The 24,287-nt window shown below is 41.3% G+C and overlaps 3 protein-coding genes across 6 annotated transcripts; 1 reads left to right on the top strand and 2 right to left on the bottom strand.

The window, feature by feature from the left end:
• The first annotated feature begins 3,228 nt into the window (after window positions 1-3,228).
• Window positions 3,229-6,005, top strand: ntmt1 (N-terminal Xaa-Pro-Lys N-methyltransferase 1). Its single transcript, XM_067250778.1, has 4 exons — window positions 3,229-3,329; window positions 4,098-4,261; window positions 4,577-4,832; window positions 5,030-6,005. The coding sequence occupies exons 2-4, from the start codon at window positions 4,103-4,105 to the stop codon at window positions 5,284-5,286; spliced, it is 672 nt and encodes a 223-aa protein (XP_067106879.1). The 5' UTR covers window positions 3,229-3,329; window positions 4,098-4,102; the 3' UTR covers window positions 5,287-6,005.
• A 4-nt stretch (window positions 6,006-6,009) lies between these two features.
• On the bottom strand, window positions 6,010-11,568 carry ndor1 (NADPH dependent diflavin oxidoreductase 1). 2 transcript variants are annotated; one of them, XM_067250776.1, is made up of 15 exons: window positions 11,504-11,568; window positions 10,898-11,033; window positions 10,602-10,679; window positions 10,397-10,494; window positions 10,093-10,191; window positions 9,864-9,965; window positions 9,419-9,622; window positions 9,067-9,194; window positions 8,666-8,883; window positions 8,390-8,497; window positions 8,023-8,137; window positions 7,700-7,846; window positions 7,383-7,501; window positions 7,203-7,297; window positions 6,010-6,865 (listed from the first exon to the last, which is right to left on the bottom strand). In XM_067250776.1, the coding sequence occupies exons 2-15, from the start codon at window positions 11,030-11,032 to the stop codon at window positions 6,721-6,723; spliced, it is 1,791 nt and encodes a 596-aa protein (XP_067106877.1). In that variant the 5' UTR covers window position 11,033; window positions 11,504-11,568; the 3' UTR covers window positions 6,010-6,720. The 2 variants fall into 2 exon arrangements, with proteins under 2 accessions (XP_067106877.1, XP_067106878.1); XM_067250777.1 differs by having other exon boundaries at window positions 10,898-11,052; window positions 11,504-11,529.
• Window positions 11,569-12,034: 466 nt separating this feature from the next.
• Window positions 12,035-24,232, bottom strand: lrsam1 (leucine rich repeat and sterile alpha motif containing 1). Of its 3 annotated transcripts, none has more exons than XM_067250875.1 (25): window positions 23,956-24,231; window positions 23,260-23,457; window positions 23,093-23,149; window positions 22,727-22,771; window positions 22,371-22,448; window positions 22,018-22,086; window positions 21,524-21,608; window positions 21,140-21,261; window positions 20,935-21,025; window positions 20,532-20,641; window positions 20,216-20,245; window positions 19,393-19,515; window positions 19,052-19,191; window positions 18,716-18,760; window positions 18,472-18,542; window positions 18,202-18,301; window positions 17,956-18,043; window positions 17,583-17,657; window positions 16,677-16,757; window positions 16,173-16,268; window positions 15,934-16,032; window positions 15,554-15,685; window positions 15,241-15,316; window positions 14,953-15,137; window positions 12,035-14,747 (listed from the first exon to the last, which is right to left on the bottom strand). In XM_067250875.1, exons 2-25 carry the CDS (start codon window positions 23,329-23,331, stop codon window positions 14,625-14,627), a joined length of 2,193 nt encoding a protein of 730 aa, XP_067106976.1. In that variant the 5' UTR covers window positions 23,332-23,457; window positions 23,956-24,231; the 3' UTR covers window positions 12,035-14,624. The 3 variants fall into 3 exon arrangements, 2 of the variants coding, with proteins under 2 accessions (XP_067106976.1, XP_067106977.1); XM_067250876.1 differs by having other exon boundaries at window positions 19,393-19,512; XR_010878246.1 differs by lacking the exon at window positions 15,241-15,316 and having other exon boundaries at window positions 14,609-14,747; window positions 23,956-24,232.
• Between the last annotated feature and the right edge of the window lie 55 nt (window positions 24,233-24,287).

The raw sequence follows: 24,287 nt of genomic DNA, 5'->3' as shown, positions 1-24,287 counted from the left end.
CTTATTTTATTTCAAATGCTAAACAGTACAGATAATAGTCCTTCTTGTTTATGTAATCTAGTGTTGGATAGAACCTGCTAGTTTAAAGTCTGTGTCCCAGTCTCCCAGACACAGGCTTTAAAACCAAAGGGATCTTTTTTTATTTTATGTCTGTCTCCAAGTTTGAACCAAGTTATAATCTCTATTCAGCCAAAAGCTTTTGTCAGACTTTATTTACGATTTAAGATAATTTTACAGTCAAATTCACTAAAAACTGGTCAAACCAATCTTAAGTGGGCTACATATTAACTGTTGAGTTTATATTCATCTTAAAATAAAGGTACTCTAACTTAACTCATTCACCTGATTCAGCTTCCAAGTTGGGGTGGAATAGACAACTGTTGATACTTTCAGCTTTAAGTGATTGTGTACTGAGCCCAATAGACAGAACTCCCCCCCCCCCCCCCCCCCCCCCCCCCCCCCACACACACAGAATACCAACAATCAAAGCACAACATTGCCATCTATAGGTGGGATCTCAGAATGGAACTGATCTTGTTCTTATCCGTAAGCAACCGTCTTGTTTCAGTACCAGCTATTGCCTCACATAACGCCAGCTCTCTGACTTGCATTCCAACACACTCAGTTTTTAAATGCCATCTTCCACAATATTACGGATATGACAGACAGTTAAGAAATGTTCTCATCACACTCGAGACATTCATATGCATTCCTTCTTTTGTTCTGTGTGCTTACATATGTTATTCTTCACAGAGATACTGTGCAATCTTAACACATCTGCTGCCATCTGAACAAATAAGATTGACAATAATGCTGTTAAGGGTTTAAATCCATGGTCTAAGTTACAGTTACCACAATTTTTGCATTGAATTAGATCTCGGTTTGAGCCATTTTTGGAAAAAGATTGTATATTATGCTTCACCGATCAACACCAGAATCTTTGTAACCTCAATACAAGTGAAAAGGATGAATGTTGTGTGAAGGTTTTCCATTTCCCAACCTGTTACTCTGCAATCGCACCCACAGTCCTTTACATTTCACTTTGAGTGGCTTGCAGTTGCCTCCCCTCCTCTAATTGGACAGTCTCCAGATCTTCCAGCAACATGATTGTCGGCGGTCATTGTAATGAGTTTTTTATAGGTGCGAGAGACAAATAACTGTGGCACTACTTCATGCCTATTTCAAGCACCCCATTGACAGTCACAGTTGAGCAGGTATCATTTGAGCTATATTTCTTCAATATTTCCCATCTCAATTCAATGCAGTAATTGGTCATTCCCTTGGCTTTGAAAAATAATGACTAATATTTCAAATTCATATGACGTTCCATATTATGGAACGTGGATTTAAATGGGGTTGTGAGATCATGGGTTTGAGACACAGTGATTTATATGTGTAGAATTTTATCCCTCATATAAACTTTAACATTAATAACATAAATCGAGTCAGATGAGGGTCAGTGATAGGCATGTTTTCATGTGTACATTGTCACATTTGTTTGTGTAAGCATGTGTGTTATGTAAGTGGCCTTCACTATGTGTCCCCTAGTTTGACCTCCAACTCCCCTTTCCCGAAATAGCGATTCACCCATTGTGATGCAGACCCACCTATGATTACATACAGTACATACAAACAGACACACACATGCACACACAACCTCCGCAGTGTGTTCTCCTAGCTGAACTCCAATGCATGTGAAATGCATTATTGTTAGTGTTGCTACCGAAGAGCTTGCCGGGTGTGTAGGCTTTTCCTCATTCCCAACACCACAAAACAAGCTGCTTACAAAGAATCGAGATCCCAGTAAATTACTTCTGGTGTATTTGGCCTTGTCTCTTGCTCTGGGCAAGAGGCGTTATGGAAGTGACGTGGAACAACTGGGAAAACTGGGTTTTAAATTTGGCAGAGACACGATAAACTGAGAAGAACAACAGCAGTGATTGGGAGCTAGTTGATAGCTAATGCTAGGCTCAAAGGGTGTTTGTTTATAGTTTCTCTATTTATCTATACATTATTTTATGTGACATTAACACCCACTTTTTTCAACAGAAGCAGGGCTTTACTGTATGTCTACAGTATTCATGTATAGTATGACTTGTCTTCATACAGTGATGAATGATAAAGGCCAATCTATCTACTGCATACTGTTTTAAAGAAAGCTTATAGTTATGTAGAATGTTGACTTTTTGTTCCCAATGCATTCCAATATTTGCCCTTACCCCAACAAACTACATAAAGTTACATGAAGTAGAAAGCCTAATTTAATCCTAACCGTAATGATGACTCCCAGGAGTTGAATGCAAAACCTGAATTGCCATTGATTAAGGCTATCAAATAATCAGTTTGTCTGTGTTTCTATTAGTTGTGTATAATATAACATAAAAATATAAAAAAAATGCAACTCAATGTGCATATTTGTAAAGATTTGTTTTCCGTTTGTAATATGCATTTTGCAAAAGATCAGAAACCATCTCAACTGTTTTGAGAGAATCTTGCTTTCATCCTCATTCTTGGTCAAGCATAATAACCATGATGTGGCCTTGGACAAGTCAATCAATCATGTTTGGACATCTGGCAGTCAAAGTAATGCAGTGCCAGAACCAATCCCCAAAATGTGAGAAAGTGTACATTTAGTCTGCAACAACAAACAGCAGAGAAAGAACACGCTCATAGTGGACAGGAGGTTGACAGGAGAACAGAGGGGCAGTGGAACAGTGGAATGTAGTGAAACAGAGTGAGAGGGGGAAGTGTAGAGCTCTCTCTGTAATTGCTGACTAGGGGCTGTCTGAAAAGTGTTGATTTTCTTTCAACTTCACCTGCTGTTTTGTAATCCTAAACTAGTGAGGGAGTGTCAGGGAGGCAGGGACATGTCAGATTTGGTATTGACTGGACTGGCATAAACCTCATCAGCCAGTGAGTCATTAGTGATCTTTGTTAACAGCTCCTCAGAACAGAGAGGCAAAGGAGGAGAGGACAGAGGAGATGAGGAGAGAAGAGAATAAATTATGTGGGACATGATTGTCATTTGAGAGAGGAAAAGGAATTTATAAAACAAGCTGGATTATAAATATTGTATGAACAATAAAGGGTAACACTTTACATTCAAGTTACATTACACTAATTTTGAGTTTAGTTAAGTACGTTATTCAGAATGATAAACAGCCACTGATCACTACGACGACCTTACTTTGCTGGAAAGGAAATTACGTTGAATGTGTTTCCGGGATGCTTTCAGTGGAAGGCACGGATGGCACAAAAAGCACATTTTTTAAATGTATGACATGATCAAGGTGTATATTATTTAGAAGTGAAACATATTCTTTCTCGAGGTAAGTTGTCGCCTCTCTTTTCTGTGTTAAGGTTTCCTGTGGTAGGACGTGTCTGTCTGTCTGATATGGTTTAGGCACTTGAAATCCTAGCCTACCGGCTAACTAGTCTGTTAGCACGTGCAACTTCTTATCCAGCGTCAGTTTTCGTAGACTATTCTGTTGATGCATCGTACAGAAATGTCTAAGGAAATAAGATGTCTAAGATATACAAAGTATTGTTGTTAGCTCGTTCGTAAGTTTGCTGTTAAGTTCGCTTGTTATTGGTAGCTTTTGACATCTTAATGAGTTGTGGCCAGTTGAACTGAAAAGTTGATTTTATTAAACAAGCCAATGTGTAAAAAAGAAGCTAAATTAAATCACTGTCATGCCTCAACTTTACCCTGGTGCTAGTCACAAGATGAGCGTAGTTCTGTACTAGGGCCAAGTAGGGGCAGAATTGGCTGTTACATACTTAGCAGGTGATTATGAATGGCATCCAGCCCATCCTGACCTAGGGTCAGGTTACACATAGTTTCCTTAGGTTTCTTTGGGAAGGCAAAATATAGAGTGACCAAAGTTTAGTGCAGCAAGCCTAGAGAGCTTTTACTTACACATTTTCTCTATGCAACTATCTGCATGAACAATATTAAACCTATACAGTACTTGTTTGGGGTAGTTAGTCAAAAGCATACACATCCAACCTAAACAGTGAAAGGTAGCTTCATCTTGTATAAGAGAAGTTTTATTTTCAATTTAGGTTTATTTACCCAAGACATTTGTGCTATTCAGATAAGATGAGTGACATTGTGGAGAATGAGACCATATTCTACGCCAAGGCAGAGGAGTATTGGAAGGATGTGGCGCCAACCGTGGACGGGATGCTTGGAGGCTATGGCAGCATCTCTAATATAGACCTCAATGGCTCTAAGACGTTTCTGCAGAAGTTCCTTGGCGTAAGGCATTCCCTCACATCAACTGAAACACATTGAAATGTACGTGGGATAAAAAATAAAAATAAAGTTATGGTAGCATCTAGTATAAATCTAGTATAGTTTCAGAGCCTTAATGAATCCCACAAGCCAGCTCATGTGTACTGGCTTTATGTTTAATGAGGATAGTCTACAAAGTACATTGTACTTGATTACCAATTGCAGAATCTGCCTTTTGAAGAACACAAACCTTTTCAAATGTGAGTTGCCGATAAATCAGCATGTCATGAGGCAACTTACGCTACTCATCCACTATCCGATCTACCCTTGCTTTAAAAGGAGGGTGAAGGAAAAACTGGCATGGGCTGTGCCCTGGACTGCGGTGCCGGCATCGGGCGGATCACCAAGCGCCTGTTGTTGCCTCTGTTCCGCTCGGTAGACTTGGTGGACGTGACGCAGGAGTTTCTTGATAAGGCCAAGGTATACCTGGGTGATCAAGACGGCAAACGGGTGGAGAATTACTTCTGCTGTGGCCTGCAGGATTTTGTCCCGCAGGATGGACGTTATGATGTCATTTGGATCCAGTGGGTAATCGGTAAGTCTTAAACAAGGACAGCAAGTGGTATTTGAAACTGCTTGTGGGTGAAACAAATGGGTTTGAGCCACTATGTTGATTTGGTAGTGGTTAAATGATTAGACAAGCATCGAGTGATGTTTTTGTATTAAAATATATACAATAGATCATATAATATAAACATCCTAGTAAATCTGTTCTCCTCTGCTACCTCTCAGGCCACTTGACTGACGATCACCTGGTGGAGTTCCTGCGGCGTTGCCGGGGTGGCCTGCGGCCCAACGGGCTGATCGTAGTCAAGGACAATGTGGCGTACGAGGGTGTGGTGCCCGATGAGGTGGACAGCAGTGTGTGCCGGGACCTGGCCCTCCTGCGGAGTTTGGTGGGCCGTTCAGGCCTGCACATTGTCCACGAAGAACAGCAAATGAACTTCCCCAAGGAGATCTACCAGGTCCACATGCTGGCCCTTAGATAGGGGCTGTGGTACTGAGACTCAAGGGAGGATGGAGGGTTTATTGTGTATGTTGATTCTCACTCTTTGCTAGCCTTTAGGATCTTTGTGTCAGCCGAATGGGAAAGGATTGGATGAGTTCAGAATTATGTAATGCAGATGAGATGACTTAAAACTAAAGGTCTCATAGAAATTGCTTTATTGCCCTCACTGGCTATCCCATCCGGTCCTTTCAGTTCTACACAAGTGCCAAAGGTCAAGGACCTACTGTAGCATTGAGCCAAAAGGATGGATGGTGATGCCAAATGCTGCTTTCGACACGTCCATGGAAGATGATTGCATCCAACCTCCAATAGCCCAGAGTTGGACTGTCCTGCCTAGTGGCTGTGTGTTTTGTCTACTTGTATTTAAGTAAGGTTTTAGGACATCACTATATTTAAGACTTGTATGTATGCATTGTGAGACTTCTGGAAGACCATGAATTGTAGGCATCAACTCCACATTTCAAGTCAAACATGTTGCTGGTTTGCCAGTGCTTGTTATGGAGTGTATTAAACAAGTGGCCATTGGTCCTTTTTATATTCCTGTTTTGATCATATTTACACATATTTGACCATTTTACATCCCATTTCTGAGATTCAGCCGTTATCTTGACTTTGTTAGGTATCTTGCTGTTGAATGCTTATAACATGATTGTTTTTGAAAGGCAGGAGTGAATTAAATATATATTTACAGAAATATAATCAGTGTTGTGTATATTTTATCGTTGAGTTTAGATTTAAACTGACATAAATTTACCTCTGCATTTTCTGATCTGACCTACTAGTTCATTACTGTTGTACAATATTGATCACAAACATTTCTAAAGGCTTAAATTGGCACAATAAATAACTGCATAATTGAATTGCATAAACTAGGCAATTATTTACACAAATGTACATACAGCATGGTCATGTCATACTACACGTTATACAAAGCAGCAAATATGTCCTAATATTCAGATCCTTTCAACCATGCAGCTCACAATTAACTAGAAATATTAATTTTGTCAATCAAAATCTGAAAAATATTAAAATCTGAAAAAGTGTTATTTTATGGGTAGTCCATAATTTCACACCTGGTTAAAGTATAAGAAATGTTATAGAAGTGGGCCATGAGGGGTATAGATAATTTAGTTGTGTTTGGCAGTTAAAGAAGTTACTTTTGAACTTTTATCTGCTTGAAATAAAGTATTCAAACATTCAAAATACTCTTAAAGTACTCCAATAAACAGTGGATATCACAACTCTTCACAGCCTTTCAAAACAATCCCCTTTGTCAACATTTTAAGGTTGGCAAAACCTAATTTGCAAAATGTAGTAAGCATACACAAGACCAATGTTGTTTTGCCATACAATAATGCTACTATTGCCAATTAAGGTAGATAGGATCCCCAATCTGAACACAGTGGTCAGGAAATTAGGACCAGGTTTCTCTCTGGAGACGGCCTGCTTTCTCCATGGCAACCAGCATCTGTTCAGCCTCCTCTGAGGACACACCCCCTTCGCTCTGAAAGACCATCTTCAATGCGTCACATACGCTTGATGGCATCTGTTTGGCATTGCTGCGAGAGGGACATAGTGGAAGGTCATCTATACATCCATAGTATCGCTAGGTAACACTGGATAGGTTGGCATGCCCACGAAGGACTGATTTCTTCTATTGAAAAGTTACCAGTGCAATTGAACTCAACTCAAATCACAGACTAAGTGTTTGATACCATTATATGTGCTGCCAGTAATACTTTCTTACGGACGTATGTACATAAACCACATACCACAATTTTAATCATTTTGACTTTGTACGCCACGTCAATGGATTTGACATAACTATCACTTGAATATGTTATAGTAAACAGCTAAAATTAGAAAACTTATATGGACCTAACTGTATAGGCTCACCCAGCAATGTAAAAGTAGGCATTCTTATTGGCAATCAGATCCCACAGAAGTTTGGCCTGGTCCTTGACACGATGTTGTACATAAATCTTGTCCTCCTGAAGACAAAAAGGTTAAGTTGAGTTGACAGTAACCATGACATAACTGAAGGACACATGATGTGTGCGTGCGTGTTTGATTAACCTGGTCTCTTGAAAATGCAGTGAACAAAGTGAGGTGCCCGGCCCTTTCCATCTCCTCCCATTCAGTGCGACAGTAGAAATCTTTGTACTCGGACCGGCAGCCAAAAAACAACACATTAACTGAAACCAAGAGGAGGGAGAGGACATTTAGCTTACATAAGTAAGCACATACCCCTTTTACATCTTTACAAATACTACTTACATTTGTCTCGAAAGGCTAAACGTGTACATTTGTCTCACATCTGTGAATCACTTTCAGACATCCTTTCCATCAGGGGAAGATAAACAATGGAGTTGGGTGTGAACAGGTTCTCTCACCTGTCCTACACTGGGCTGCCCTTTCCTGGACAGCAGACCTGAAGGGAGCCACCCCTGTCCCGGGACCAACCATTATCACAGGAGAGGCAGGGTCTTTAGGAAACTTTAGACTCCCCTTCTTCACCCACAGAGGCACGTATACGTCCCCTGAAATATGGTACAACCCAAATGTGACCACCATTAAATTGTATTGATTGCCATAATCCCAGATCACAATAAAGAAAAACGATGTCTGTAACATAAGCGTCCACCCTGCAAACCTGTAACAATATACAGTAAAGAGAATGTAGCAGCTGCAAATACTTCCTCACTGTTTAACAGACCTGACATGGGATCCAAGGAGGCCAGCCAAGAGGAACAAAGGCCTCTGCGAGGTTTCTGCATCTTGGTCTTGTAGCACACCACAGCTAGTAGGATCTGGATTATATTGGGATGCAACTGTAGGAGAAAGGGGGGGTTGTTTATTCAGTGTTTCCCCTACCATTATATTAGGGGGGCGCCCCGCCCCCCCAACGGCACCCCCCAAAGCTGTAAACCTAGGGGAAACACTGTTATTGATTATTTATTAGGAACTTTAACTTTAAGTTTTACCCCAGGTATGACTGTTTATTGGTACAAAAGCGACTTTGTGTAAAAGTGTAGCACAAAGAGCATAAAGAGTAGCAAAAGCTGATTCAACTCCAGCTGCACCTTTTGGGAAGAGGCGATGGAGAATGAGCGAGGCTGGATCTCAGGGAACAGGTCCAATAGGTAGTCTGGCTTTAGCTCTGCAGTAGTGTGAGGGAAGTCTGTTAAAACCTGCCATGGAGAGAAAATAAATATAAAAAAATAACTATGCTGCTCTCTCAAAAGCCCTCTCTCTCGTATATATTATACACACACACACATGCGCACACACACACACAATACATACAACAATGGTGGTGGTGTTGCATGTCAGGTGTGTAATATGCTTTCGACAGACACCTCTAGAGCAGTGCGCCGGGGCCTGTTGCAGTAGCCATGTAGTTCATCCTGACCCTGGGCGGAGCTAAACTCAGTCAGCTTCTCAAGCTCCAGCTCGTTAGTGGCAAAGGTGGTCAGCTGCTCAAAGAAGGAGCGTCGTGGCACGGCGGCAATGTCCAGGAAGTTCTCAACAAGGTAGCGCACCGTGCAGGGCTGGGGAATCTGGGACGGGACCGGGGCTGGAGGAGTGGAGAGAAGGGAAGGTTGAATTACAATCTTCGTAGAGCAAGAGAGTAAACTCATTAAAGGCTCATCAAAAAGTGTGTTGAGTTTCTTAGCATTGTATGTACAGTGTATCAATGTTTCTTTCAGGATAAGCTTTCCAGGTCAGCTTCAACTTCAATCATGACACACGCACACACCTGAACTGTCATCTGTTGGGACAAGTGTAAACTGGGTGTCAGGGTTCAGTCTTAGTAGCTGACAAAACTGTTCTACATCCTCAACGGCATTACAGGGACGCATCATCACCACGTCACCAGCTGTGAACCTGAAACATGCACACAAGGACACACGCACATGCACACATGGACCTTGGTGTGGCCAACACAATGCAGTCCAGAATGTTTTATAGCTGCATAGTCTCAATTCAAACTCAGAGCCCAATGTATGTCACATTACTGAATTGTTTACCTTAAAAGACAAAACCATTTAAAGAGTGTTGATATCAGTCAGAGTGGCACATTTTGCATCCATGCAGTCAAGGCTACTCACTCTATATTCGAGCCTGTTATGTCAAACTCCATGTGCCGGACATCTTGAAAATGAGAGGTGTGGGTCACTCTCAGATTAGACACCATCCTAGCCGGGAAGGGGTTAGACTGAGAAGGTGTGGTCTCATTCTCTGGCATCCTCAGCCTGTCAGAGGCCTTCTCTATAGAATTTCCCAGTAAACGGAAAACGTATCTTGGGGGGAGCCTGCAAAACAGTGTGTGGATTGAGAGATGGAGTAATGTAGAATCAGGGGAAGAAAACCTCAAATTAATTAATTTGAATGAGTTTGTTGCTCTTCTTGAGGAAGAAGGCTGGGTCAATTGTCAGGTACAAAAACCTATACTAATGTCGAGACAAAAAAATAATATATATATATATATATTTGAGACGGTAAATATACTCAAAATATACTAGTATATACACAGTAATGGTCAACCTGACTTACGGCTCACTGTCGCTGAGCTGTCTGGTACCGGTGGGAAGAGGATAAAGGGCGAGAACCTTCTCCCAGAACGATATGAGCCAGGGGTCGATCACACCGTTTGCACTGTTGAACACAAGACATCCATATAATTCAGTGATAAGCATTTTTTTTTTTGCATTAGCTAAACTCTGCAATCCGATTTCTGGTTTACCTAAAGGCCAACATCTCTATCCCATGGTTTGTCACTTACCCCAAATCATGTTGGTCATCCGCCAACCCCACAGGCAGTAACACATTGGCCCCCAGCTGCAAAAGTCGCTTATAAAGCTTCTTAGCTACAAAGTTGAACCTTCAAATGAAAGGAAAAAAACAACATGTCTCCATCATTCACACACAGGGCTTTTCTTACTTATTGAATGTTGGTCTTCAATTCCGAATTAAGCGTCCAAACAGACATCTAGTCTTGTGTGTGTGTGTGTGTCCCTCCTTCTAGTGCCAATGTACAAGTGTAGGAAGTGGGTTATCGCTGTGTATGCTCGGTATGTCAGTCTCACTTGGAATATGATGAGTCTCCCAGACCCAGCACAGCACAGTCAAGGCGACATAGAGAACCAGCTGGAAGTGATTTCCTAAACAGGAACCGCCAGAAATTCTTTATGGTAAAAATAAATAGGTAATTTTAAATGATTATCACAATTAATAAAACAATGCATCTGTCTAATAAGCATACAGAAATGTCAAGGTTTTCACAACCTGTACCTTCATATTGTCTGGAGGATCACCTTCGCCAGAAGTAGAGCACACAAAGACAACCAGAGACTCAGAGATGAGGTTGCACTGTAAATTTTCCAGATTTGACAGAGTTAATAGCATTCATAGTAATTACACAAACCAAAACAAATCTATCCATGTGAGTTTGCTTTTCACCCCTTGGGAAATGTATACCCTGAATTGATTAGTACCTAGTAAACTGGCTGGCTAATGAGTATACCTGTTCATTGCACAATAGCATACTCATGTAATACACTAAGACAGTATTTATCTTTTCAACTGACCACACTGTAACTGTCGAGAGCTTCCACTCTGACTAGCATCCGCCTTCTGAGCGCCTGTCGACCAATCCGTTCTGCTGTGTCCTGAGAAGTTCCAGTCTGGCTCCCATAGAGTATCAGTAGAGACGAGGTCGACATTCTGACGGAGAAAGACACTTCTGAGACAGCAGTTCACTCAGCTCATAATATATTACAAAGCGTATAATATGTACAACATGTAGATTAATTGTGAACTATCCACCAAAGTTATAAGGAAACATGACAGACCACATGACAGCTAGACTGTCAACAGACAAGGCTGAAAAGGCTAGGTGTCTAATCCGTGTCTTAATTGCAATAGGAACTGTTTAATCGCGTTGGATCTTTAGCCATTTATGACAGAAATGAAATATAATGAACATCTAACGAATCTGCGAGTAAGAAACCCATTGAAATCAATGAACAGGTTAGACACAGCACAGTGAACAATATATCACAGGAACCTAGCCAGCAGGCCGTCAAGACCAACTTGCTTTCAGAAGTCAGAAACTAGATACACTGGGGTATCTCATATTGCATATATAATTAAGAAAATATAATAGACAATATATTTAGATGTAGGCTAGCTACCTGATAACCTGTTGAGCCCCCACCAAATTCAAGTGGTACACAGGCAGTTTGCTAATCAAGCGATGAGAAATACCTCGTTTTTTGGTTTTGAGGCAGACGACGCTTGACAGTGTATTACTGCCCTCCGCAGGTAAGGGGGTCACATTACAGTATGGCGATAGAGTTGGGTAGCCAACGGTGTAGACCTGGAGAGTTCAGTATGCTGATCCTACATGGGGAGGCTGACGCCAAGCCTGGCGAACTCACCACATATTCAATTGGATTCCCAGCGCCTGCTGGTTAAAAAAGAAGACCCTGCTGCCCTGGCCTCCCTACTTTAGTACAGAATGCGAGCCTGAGCCACTCACTACCTTCCTGAATCCACAAACAACGTCGTCCATCATGCCTCTTCCATAGATGATTTTAGGTACACTTTTTCTTATGTTTTATTTCACAATAATACATGAAAATGAAATCTGATCAACTCATTCATCTACACTATGAAGTTTACCATGATGAAATTGGTTGGAAAAATTGAAGCAAAGACATGGAATGGGGAAAGCACATTTATTTTCCTATAGCAGGTTTTCACATCACACAAATAATATAGCCTACTACTGAAGAAAGGTGTCAACAACATTTAGTTTTTTATATCTTGCCATAACATCTTCATCAGAGTGATATAATAGCAAATAACAATTGTGAAAGGAACTGATTTTTTTATAACCAAATTAATAAAACTCATGACATATACAGGGCTATTTTTAGAGTAGATAAAATGTAGATGTACTCAGCATTTAAGGCATATCATAGTCTGATGGTTAACACAGGAATGCATGATTCATGCATTCATGATTTCCATTCATGTCGTAAAGAAAAATAGGTCATTTAACACTGTCTGTTTGTGCAGTGCTTCAATAATTCAACAATTAGTTTAAATTTCAGCATACTGTGATAAATAAATGCATATACAATACAGTACATATGTGTGGTAATAAGTGATAATGCACAAGATACAAGCTCAGGAAAGATAACTGTATGTATGTGTGAGAAAGATAGTGTGGTACTGGTTGGGTTTGGTTGACATTACGCCATCTTATATATATAAACAAATTACCCGCCTCCTCTCTCCCTTCCATCTCCCTCATCAACTGCCTTCAAGATATCAGAAACTGGATGAACATAAACCTTCTCAAACTCAACAGCAAAAAGGCAGAGGTCATTCTCATCAGCGCCAAATCCACACTCTCCAAACAGCAAAACTTCTGCATCACCATTGATGACTTTCCCAGTTTATATATTTGATCTGTCCCCTGATTTTAGGCTTGTTTTTTTTTTACCTCCACTGTTTTGAACCTATACAGGCTCATTTTCTGTAAGATGTCCTTGTGGCCTGAAAGGCACCCCCAAAATAAAATGTATTATTATTTTTCATATTCTTGGACTTGAAAGTAACATTCAGAATAAGACACATTTACATGACCACATAAAAAATAAATAATAATCTACCATATTTCACAATTAACACTATTCAATGGATTGCAATCCTGCATCTATTTTTACACAGATTGTTCTTTGTCGACATTACATACAATATTAATGTCCGTTATTTCCTGCCGCATGCCAAGTTATGAATGACTAAGCGCACTTGAATAGTGACAGATTGAAAAGTGCATACAAATAGGTTAGCGACTGACCAACGATATAGACAAAGCATTAAAGGGTGCAGCGTTAGATGTGACAGACACACATACACACTTTCATTTTCGACTGAAGGTGTGGTAGGATTAATGGGGAAAAGGCACGCTACAGTTAGGTCCAGGTTTGTGACCTAGGCATAAAACAGTCAAACAGATGCCAAATAGTCACAAGACTCTATCCCTTTGAAGTCATAAATTAATCAAAATTGCATCCAACAAAACTAATGGATCCACTGATATGCTACGTGGCCAAAAGTATGTGGACACCTGCTCAGTATGTGGACACCTGCTGATGGAACATCTCATTCCAAAATCCTGAGCATTCATATGGAGATGGTGCCCCATTTTACTGCTCTGACAACCTCCACTCTCCTGGGAAGGCTGTTGGGACTTGAAGTTGGGCACGGATGCTGGCCGGTTAGACATAAAAAGGCAGCTCTAGCAGGGCAGAAATGGACAAACTGACATGATGGAAAGGGAGCATCCTATGATGGTTCCACATTCTACCGTCTAGATTGCTTGGCAGTGTCCTTAATTTTGTACATTGGTCAGCAATGGATGAATCTAGAATAGCTGAATCCACTAAGTTGAAGGGGTGTCCAGATCTACTTTTGGTCATTAAAGTGTCTTGATGTTCTATAGAGCAACCAAAGTAAGTACCCCTTATTTGACCACCATTGGAGTTTGGCATTAACCAGTGATTTGGTTCACGATGATGAAAGATCTTTTAACCAAGGGGTAGAAGAATATCCTCTCAAGCTCTCCCCTCTCTCTTCACATTCTCTCTCGTTCATCCCTCTTTCCTCATCCTATTTAATACTAGATCACAGAGCGACTACAAACAGTCATGCATAAATTATTGTTGTATTTGGAGAGAAAGAGTTAATAAGGTTACATGGTATAAGTCATGTAATATAATAAAAGTGCATCCATTAAGCAGATGCTTTTATCTAAAGTGATCGGCAGTCACTGACCTACACCCAGATTCCAAAATTTTGTAGTATATTATTCAAAGGGATTCTCAACAGGTGAAATCTAACTACTAGGTATATTTATAGTGATATATTTTCTGATGCCCCTAATTTAGGCTGGCACGTGACTGTCAACATACGATTCAGACCGACTTCTTATGCCATATTCTCACTACGCAATCTTTTTACAGCACTATGAAACAGACCAATTCATAGTGTCTGTTATATGGATTACAAAGTTCAGAAAATTCATCATCTTTCTAACCTGTCCAGGTCCATGGATGTTTCAAACGTCCTGCACAGTGGCTTTTCTGTTTATGACACAAAAATGACGAGCATATTGTGCCACAACCACCCATGTCTGTAGAGTTACGTGTAAAGTGTGCAAATGCGTAGTCTTGACGGATCATATTTGAATGTGTACCTGTCGGGTTCAGTGCCATCAGCATCGTTAGCGGGCCCTGGAGGAACCTAACTGTGATAAATGCGTACCCGCTGGGAGATGTTACTGCGACACAGAGGGCAGTTCTGGATGGCTTGGTTGCACGTCTGGCAACAGCAGACATGGCCGCAGGGCAGAAAGATGACCCGAGACTGGAGGAAGAGAGAGAAAGAGAAAGGATGAGACATAATAAAGTGTTAACAACTAGCCCGAAACACTAGTAGTGGACGCAGCTGTGGACTCTTGAGCTTGAAACACGGGCCAGTATGTGTATGCATCTTCCATGTGCACGTTTCAGTATATATGGTGAGACCCCCCCCCCCCCAACACCAACCCACCCAAACACACACACCGTACCTCACTCTCCATGCAGACCACACACTCTGAGCTGCCTGGTGCGTCCACAGGACAGGGGGCTGAGGGGGTAACAGGGGTCCCAGGGGTGCCGGGAGTCAAGGGAGGGGTGGGGGTCTGGGTGGGTGCCCGGGGGAGGGGAGGGGACGGTCCAGGCTCGTCCTCAAGTTGGACTGTCTTGGAGGCGCCTGCATGAAGACACAGATGAGGTTGTAAGGATTCATTATATTTAATATTTGGACGTCCACATCACCAGAGGAACAACAGTGTGTGTAAAAAGATTGTATTGACCTTCAGGGGGTGTGGCAGGCTGCTCTCTGACCCAGTTTAGAAGAGCTTTCTGGACTCCCACCTCACTGATGCCCAGCTGTCAACAATACAGTGAGGTTGTTTATCTCATTCCATTGTTTCATTCGTTCATGCATGCGCTTAAACAAGTTCATTCAGAAAGTACGGCATATGTCTACACACCCATTCTACTACTTAAAATAAGCACCACACCTGTGGTGCTGCTCATTCTGTCGTTATCTCGGTGCCAACACTAACGTACACACACAAATACAGGTACTCGTGACAGGAAGCATGCTCTCAAACACACACCCACCTTAGTGAGGTCTCTGTCGGTCATGTGGCGCAAGGCCTCTGCGGTGACTCTGTGGTGGGCCATGATGGGGAGGTAGTGCTGGGCTGACAGCTTGTACAACAGCGTCACCAACCCCTTCTCTACACCCGCCTCCTGGTTTAGGAAGAGAGAGTAAGGGAGGTAGAGAGAAAAAGATTGAGAGAGTGGATGAGAGACAGGGTGAGAGAGAGAGAGAGAGAGAGAGAGAGAGAGAGAGAGAGAGAGAGAGAGAGAGGGGGGGGGGGGGGGGGGGGGGTGAGTGGAGTAGACAAAGAAGATGGTATCATTCAGTCTGCTGGAGTGAGCGTGGAGGGAGGGAGCCTATGAGAAGGGCTGGTAAGAGATGGTGGACTATTGAGCACCTGCAAGCGCAGTGACAGAGGTTTGGTGTCCAGCAGTCTCTGATATTGGATCATCCAGTAGTTCTGCTGATTTGACTCGCTCTTCTTCTCCATCTCTGCCTAAAAGACACAGACACACACACACACATAATAGGGGGTTGGGGTGGACACAGGTCTCCCCTGAAGATATAGAAATGGGTTCAGTGGTGCTTGGTTCAGTCTCATTCCCAATGTAGAAATGCTGACCCCAGGTGACTCACCAGAACATGCTGGAGCTCCACCTCTCGTTGGTCCTTTTGTTTGAGCAGCTGCTGGAGCAGGTCACTGAGAGCAGAGCGTTGATCTGACAACACCTCCTGAACACACACACCCACCTCTTTAAGAACAACCTGTGCATATTTCAAAAACATCTCTCTCCTATCGATGTGATACCGAATAAAGCAGCAAAATGTGCTGGTTTTAATTACTTTTATCAGTTAAAGGACTAGTTTGATAGACAAAGACTGAGGCTCAGCCTGTGACCAATAAAACATTTGAATGGACATTGACTGTATGGATTCTCTTTCCTCCTTCTCCACCCCCCCCCCCCCCCCCCCATCTCCCTCTTTTTTTTTTCCTCACAATGGCGTGAAATGTTCTCATGGCGTAATAATGCGTAATAATAACAAAGGCAAATCTTGAATACAAAAAGGGGCACATTCAGGGTAAATGACGTGATGGATGAGGATTTTTGTTTTCAGCTATTTGTCTCCACACAAACATACCTGCAGGTTGTCAGTGTCCAGAGTGCGTCGCTTGACCTCCAGTTTAGTCACTCGCATTAGCTCACCTTCTATTAGCCTGATCTAAAGACAGAGATAACATGGGGTTTGGGTGAAAAGCGATTAACTGAACTGGACTGAGTTTGTCTTCTGCTACAGCTGATTAAATAAAAGCTGCTTATTTCATGATAATTTTCTCTACATAACTCCACAGTTTGCTTAAGTTCCTCAGCTATACGTGGAACAAATATATTATCTCCCCATGTACCACAAGATCTTGGTTAATCCTGTTCAGGTTTTTGCTTGGAATAACTACCTTTTAGTGATACATTTTATTATATGTTTGAATTTATATAGTCAGATATTCTTTCAATATTCATTTTTTTGTAGACCTTATTTCCTGAAAACCTATTGGAGGTATTCTTCCATATTTATAGCTGATAAAATGAATTTAAAGTCAGATAAATTAACTTGATACAATGGTGTGTCAATCACACCGGTGTAAACAAAAGAAATTCAAAGAAGCTAATTGGATGAAAGGGGCAAAGGGGGTAGTAGGGGATTGGCTGTCTCGTGGCTAAGCAACGAGGTGAAAATGACATGGTAGAGGATGTGCATGGCTGATTTGGTCTGAGTTTCATAGTCCCATTAGAAACCTCAGGGTATTTGCTTTCTCTACCCATCAAATGAGACAGGAAACTGGAGCACTGAGGCCACAGTTTACCTCACCCGACAGCCACTGAACAGCCTTCGAAAAGGGAAAACTGAGGTCAACTAAACGCACATGAAATATTCGTGGGTTTTAGTGGCGCTAAAATCAATTCAACCGAGACTGATAGGGATTTGTTTGTGTTGATGTTTTTTTTCAGAGTATTTTAGAAATGAGTGTGTGTCAGCTGTCCGGTGTACCTGCTGGCGGATGTAGCCGTGCACGCTGTCCTTCTGAAGCTGCAGGGCCTGGAAGGCCGTCTTCTGCACCTCCTGCTGCAGAGGGCCACAAAGAGCAACGTTCAATACCCAGCAGAGATGGAACGGAGGATCCTAAAGGGATATGTTACCATGCTCCTCTTTTATGTTGGCTAACGGTCGCGGGTGTCTTTTTTGTCGCAGGTGTTGACTGCTATATACAGCCTGGTCGTCGTTTGAGGTTTTATTCTCATTTTTTATGTTTGAGGCTCTGCGTTTGTGTGTAGGCATACATGTACACAAATGTGAACGTATTTGTGCCGGAGTGTGTTGTGTATCTGTGTGTGCGTGCAGTGTGGGGTGGGTATGTAGTCACCTCCTGAAGGATGTGGGAAATGGCTTTTGATTTGTCAAGCTGTTGGAGCGAGAGCACAAGATCACACTTCCTGTCCTGATTTTCCATACTACAAAAGAAGAGACAGAGAGACAAATTAGTGCATGCTCACTAGCAATGACATGTTAGTCTCTAGGCAGCAAACTTAGTCTACTGGCATAGAGAGGCTGTGGACACAAACAGTTATGCTGCATGCATGCCTGTGTGTGAGTGTGTGTGTGATCTGACCTCCTGCAGGCTTCTGTGACCATGCTCTGTCTGCGCGAATCGCTTGCCTGCTGTAACAGACGCACGGAGCAGCTCTCTGATAGCATCTTCTGCATGGCCACTGGAGGGAATGAGGGAGGAAGATAAGAGAGGTCAAAAGCAAGTGAAAAAGAGATGGGGGCACAGGGGGCGGTGACAAGGTCAGAGGTTAAGAGAGGATTGGGGGAGACACAAGATAATAGAGAAAGAAAAAGTCCAGCCTCTGCCACACAACAGAACTAGTAAGTTTACCTGCCACTTCCTTCCTCCTCAGACAATCAGATTCTTCCTGAGTAATAGCAGCCAGGTACTCCATACGCATCCTGTAGTTAGGGGGGGTAAATATTATTCCATCCTTTCAAGGACTTTAAAATGGTAATTTCCTCATGGTGACAGCCATAGTGGTGCAATGACAAAAAGTAATTTCTTTAGCGTTTACTTTGAGTGGTATCATATTACTATACTGCCAATCACTAATGCAAGCTCTCCCAGTTACCGATTCTCCTCCAAGGATTGGAGAAACTCTGCACTCTTGATCTGCCTGGAACAGAATACACACACAAGACATTAGTCAAATAGCACAGAAAGTCATTTAAATTACAATTACATTGTTTGTGTACTGTTTTATGTTTGATTTCTCTACTTTTATCTATATTGTTTAGGCTTCATTCTTCAGCAATTATTATTTTTACCTCCTGTACAGCACTTTGGTCAACCATGGTTGTTTTCAAACGTGCTCTATAAATAAATATTGACTGATTGTTTGATTGATATGTGCAATACCATAGCACGCACACAACACACTGTGTGCACACAAACACATTACCCTCACCGCTTGTTATCGAGTAGCAGGTTACTGATGCGGCTAATGACATCTGTCTCAGCTTGCCTGACTTTTCCCAGAATCCTTTGCCTTTCCGCCTCCTGGGACCTCTGCTGCAAGGATACGCCCATCTCAAGACGCTCCTGTTCCTGCAGGGAGGGAGAAAAGGGGGTTGGACAGACTTTGGTGTAACCGTTTCTTTTGGGAGACAAAACATCAAAAGGTGAAAGCTTGAATCCAATACTACTGTTAGTCATGTTTAACCACTGATTTTGAACATAAAGATGGCAAACATCAACTCACGCCTTCAACTTTGTGTATTATGTGTGTGTGTGTGTCTGTTGGTATACCTGACGGACTGACTGTAGGATGCCCTCCTTCTGATTATTATTCATCAACAGTAGGTAAGTGTGTTCTTTTTGCTTCTCTTGCAGCTCACGCTCAAAGGCAAGCTTCTCCTGCTGCTTCTCCTGCTGTGTGTGTGTGTGTATGTGTGTGTGTGTGTAGGAGTGTGTGTGTGTGTGTGTGTGTGTATGGGGGGGTGTGACAGGAGACAGAGACAGGGAGAGAGATTGGGCAAGTAATCTTGGTTGGCAACCATTTTAAAAATACATCGAACATGGATCCAATTTGAATCATTTTTCTATCCTTTCTTGGAAATTACAGAAGTGGTCCAATCCATGTAAAGGAGCAAAGTATTTAACCTATTCAGTCATGATAAGATTAGAGATACTCTAAAGAAAAAGAGGTAGGAAAGGTTACATTTATCAATATTCAAACACAGCCTGGTAAACCGTACAGACCTCTTGAGCTCGCGTTCTGTTTCAGTCCCTAGATCTGTCTGGTCTATCTACTATAAGCTGTTCTAATATCATATAGTGTGTTGAGTTAATGTTAATGCCTCCCCCGACTGGGTAAAAATGAGCTTCCTGAGCCATGCAAAGGCAAAGCAGACGGTTCCACTACAGCATACCTGAATCGCCCCGGTTAAGCTAAGCATGTTTGCACTTACTAAGCATGCTAGCGACTACTGGTATGTGCACAACTGCATAGAGTATATTTATTTTTAAATTGTATTTAATTCAGCATAATAATAAAGGAAGTGAAACAAAACTTGAGCTCAGATACAGGTCTGGATGCCATTTCATGAAAAGAAAGTCTCTCTTCCTGTACCTTTCTCTTCTCGTAGTCGTTGAACTTGCTCTGTAAAACACAGAGGGGAGGAGAAGTAATTAGATTTGATTCAACTTTATTGTCATTGCACAGATTACAAGTACTGAGATAACCAAATGTTGTTAGCATCTAACCAGTAATCTGCCATAGGCTATCATTACTTTTGATGTTTAATGAGATTACTCCTGTCATGCTGTCCTAGGTAAATAAATTACATTTGAAGCCAAATAGAGAGTGTGAAATACTGTGTGAGAGAGAAAAGTGAGTGAAAGACAACAAAAGTCAAGTATTGGAGTGACTAGTTGAGTTAACCAACCTGCCAGGCCAGGTCCAGACCATCCACAGTGTCAGAGTTCTGGTTTCCACAGTCATTTTCCAGTACAGGCAGCAGGTACTGAGACGGCGGAGAGTATTCTTCTCCCAATTCTAAAATGCAAATGTGTGAAGAAGTCCATTGTGTTCCATTAAGTAGAATGTGTAAGCATTTAACCGTATTCAAAATGTAGGTAATACAATTAATTTATTAATAACTACAGATAATACATATAATAACTAACCACTTTAGATTAAGCTTAAATTATGTAGCAGAAAATGAAAGTGATTTTCATTGCTTTCCTAAATCAGCTAACCAGATAATCCTAACTCCATTCTTTCTTGAAAATGTCCCAGGTTTATTTGCAATATGTAAACAACAGTTCAGAGAGAACAGCTTGACTGACCAGTGCAGAGGAATTGTTGGATGTCTGCCGTTCCCCTGATACACACTGAGGCAGGAGGATAGGACATCCCTGCAGCATCCAGCGTCAGGCTCTGACATGGAACACAAGCAAATACACACACATCCCCCCACAGCTGTTACTTAAAGTTATAAAGTATTAGTAATAAAACAAGGCAACTCCCTTGGATAAACAAACAAACACACACTTCCAGAGTACGGACGCGGGCCAGGATCTGAGGCAGCTCCCTTATGGTGTTCTCACTGATGTCCATATTACGCAGGCTGCTCATTTGTCCAACAGAGATGGGCAACTCACTGAGGTGGTTTCCTGTACAGACAAGCAGTGAGCAAAACCTTTCAACACCAACACACAGCCGCACATTTAAAATACAAAATGGTTCCATTTCTCCCTAGAATAATTGTGAACTGTGTTTTCTACAAAAGTTGACTCAGAACGGCTTCCAGGCCCTATTTTCTTATTTAGTTGCAAATTGTTACTTACAACATACTGGAACGCAGGTCTCTAAATAAGTGAAAGACATCAGTATAGCCTGGATACTGTACACCAAGCCAACAATCAGATCCCTCACCTTTAACGTTGAGCGTTTGCAGAAAACGGAGATCCCCAATGCCCTCCGGCAGGGCCTTCAACAGATTATTCTCCACATTAAGCACCTGGGAGGACAAAATGCCCAACCACGAGTGTCATTTACCCATGAAGATCCTTTTATTTTGTGTTAACTGTTAATATTTATAGTTCCATGTCAAGTGCAGTCTTGTTGATTAACAATGTAGAATGCAGAATACATTTAAGAACCATGTATAAAATGGAAGTATCTGTATATTTAATACCATGCCTACCACTGCTGTAAAACATTTACTGTTGCTATATTAATTAAACTTTTATTTTACTATTAAACGTGTTTGAAAAAATTAAACAATGGTATAAAAAATTACGGCAAAAATGTGTGGGGTATTTTGTGTAAATAAACAGCAAACAATCCAATGCCTATTTAACAAAGTCTATAATAAAACAAAATGTGGAAAAAGTTCAGGGGTCTGAATAATGCAGATGGCATTGTACCTGTAGGGATGACAGTTGACCAATATCATGAGGCAGAGAGGTCAGCTGATTATCATGTAAATCTAAGACCTGAAAGAAAGAGAGGGGGGGTGTGAGCGAGAGAAGGGAAAACATTTGGTTATTCACATACTATCAAGCACTTAAAAGCCTTTTACATGGCTCAGTCATTCTAAATAATACCCTCCTTTTGAGTTTCTCTACATAGATGGTGGCTGATTAAAACAAATCTGAATGCACTGTAAATAATGTGACATATAGTTTAATATGTCCTTTTTTCGATTATTTACTTTGTTGTGTTTTATTGTATGAAACTGTGGTTTGGCCTCTTTGACACAGTTTAACACTTTACCTACCTTTAGGGTTGCAAGAGAGTTGATGCAGCAGCCTTTTGGCACCAGAGATTTCAGCTCATTGCCATGGAGAATAAAGACCTGGGTTGGGAATAAGATCACAGTGATGTCAGTGCCTATTGCCTTATTAATATGATGCTTTTGTTCAGACTTGCCACCATGGAATTGCATGCCTAGAGGAAAAAATGATATTATCTTGTCTCAACATTTATTTTTACCCGTACAGAATGTCTGCAGCTGCAACTAATCTGTAATGTCTACATATTGTCTAGAAGTTGTAACTGCACAGGACAGTACCTTTCATTAACACGTTGCTATATTTACCCATCCCATCTTGAAAGAGATTTCAAAGAACATACCTTCTTCTGTAGCACCTTGCATATGGAGATGGCACTACTAGGAACCTGCAAAGGATACCCAAGCCATTATTGTTACTCTTTTGTCCAAGTAATTTAGTTTATTATTATTATTCTGAAAGACAAATATGATGTTACCTGGCAGGGGGCAATACCTTTTTTCACTTAAAACATGCAGGCTTCATTACATTGCACACAACAACCAAATGAAACTTCTGTGAATTATTGGTCCTTTTTTTTTTTTCTTCTGACTCCTTTTCTTTCCAACCAAATGATATGTGAAAATGCACAACAAACAACCTAAAGGTTCATAGAGGGGGAAAATACATTTTAACAGCACTGTGTGTACATAACAGAAGCAGGACTCACCTCAGAGAGTTCACAAATTGAGATGTCAAGAATGTCATCAGCCCCTGCTGCTTTAGACTGTCAACAATTGGAAGACAAAGGTATTTTTAGAACATAGAAAGATAAACCAGCACCCACACACATTTTCACTCTTCATTTCAATCTCTCTCTGTCACACACATACACACCAGAGTTATCTGGTACTCCAGACGTTTTTTGGAGTCCTCGCTTGGTTTCCTCTTTCTAAAGAATAGAGGCATTTTTACATCCGCCTGATCCACTGGCGGGCTTTATGTGTCTGTCAGCCTGTCTTGGTCGGCTCCCTTTCCTTTGACGGTCAGTTCTGCTTAGGTTTAGAAAATGTCATGGAAGTTTTCTCACCAATACTGTAGATAAAGAATAACAACACAGCAAAATTAAGGTTTGTGTTACCATTGCCATTAGCCTATACTCTTTTCGCTGGTAGGCCTAGGCTATAACGTTTTAATTTTTTTCTGGAGCCATCCTAATAGTCATTTGACTACAATGCATCACATTAGCTACATAATTGAAATAGCCTAGATGCTAGCAAGCAGCACATTCTTCATGTTTTTCATGTCTTCGTGATATTGAAAACAAGTGGTCGTGTAGCCAGTATGTTGGCTCACGGCGTTCAAACAGATTTGGTGATACATGTGTTTGTAATCACAAACTGTCCGCATGCAAACATTTCTATAAGGCTACAGACAGTACAGTAGAGGTAATTTATAATTTTTTAAGCAAAGAGATTGACAACCTGGGAAGATAACTAGCTATCTTGTTTAATTTGTAAACGTTGGCTCGTGGAATATTATATATCTAGCTAGATTCTAGACTAACTATCTGGTCTAATCTGTTTTACCAACCTTGGATGTCTCTTGACAGGAATGATGATAGGACGTTGTGTTTAGAAGCACGTCGAATACATTGACATTCAACCAAGCGTTTTATGATGACAATTATAACTAGCAAAATAGTTAGCTTATACCATCACGATATTATTATGGTTATTCTAAATATTTATAAACCACTATTGTTTGTTCCAAAACTTCTTCCAACTTCTCTCTTTGATAGCTAGGCTAACAACAACTGTACCACTACCCGGAAACTAAGAAACATGTTCCAGACGCAGGAGGAGACGAAGAAGGGAGGAGACGGGTTAGGTACTAGGTAAGCTGATGTACAGTACAGTAGGCTA

Source organism: Osmerus mordax, chromosome 14 (genome assembly GCF_038355195.1).
Source record: "Osmerus mordax isolate fOsmMor3 chromosome 14, fOsmMor3.pri, whole genome shotgun sequence".
NCBI classification, from domain to species: Eukaryota; Metazoa; Chordata; class Actinopteri; order Osmeriformes; family Osmeridae; genus Osmerus; species Osmerus mordax.
The sequence above is the reverse complement of the archived record's forward strand: the minus strand, read 5'-3'. Positions and strand labels throughout refer to the sequence as shown.

Bases quoted from the DNA above. Each gene is read 5' to 3' on its own strand.
- ntmt1 (XM_067250778.1), top strand. From the start codon at position 4,103: ATGAGTGACATTGTGGAGAATGAGACCATATTCTACGCCAAGGCAGAG. The intron at 4,262-4,576 runs GTAAGGCATTCC...TTGCTTTAAAAG, and splicing joins TTCTGCAGAAGTTCCTTGGC to GAGGGTGAAGGAAAAACTGG. The intron at 4,833-5,029 runs GTAAGTCTTAAA...GCTACCTCTCAG, and splicing joins TTGGATCCAGTGGGTAATCG to GCCACTTGACTGACGATCAC.
- ndor1 (XM_067250776.1), bottom strand. From the start codon at position 11,032: ATGTCGACCTCGTCTCTACTGATACTCTATGGGAGCCAGACTGGAACT. The intron at 9,195-9,418 runs GTGAGTAGCCTT...TGCATGTTTCAG, and splicing joins ATAACAGGCTCGAATATAGA to GTTCACAGCTGGTGACGTGG. The intron at 7,847-8,022 runs GTCTGTTAAACA...ACCATATTTCAG, and splicing joins CTCCTTGGATCCCATGTCAG to GGGACGTATACGTGCCTCTG.
- lrsam1 (XM_067250875.1), bottom strand. From the start codon at position 23,331: ATGCCTCTATTCTTTAGAAAGAGGAAACCAAGCGAGGACTCCAAAAAA. The intron at 20,246-20,531 runs GTTGGTTAACTC...TGTGTTTTACAG, and splicing joins GTCTGGACCTGGCCTGGCAG to AGCAAGTTCAACGACTACGA. The intron at 15,686-15,933 runs GTGCTCAATAGT...TTCCTAAACCAG, and splicing joins CTCTGTCACTGCGCTTGCAG to GAGGCGGGTGTAGAGAAGGG.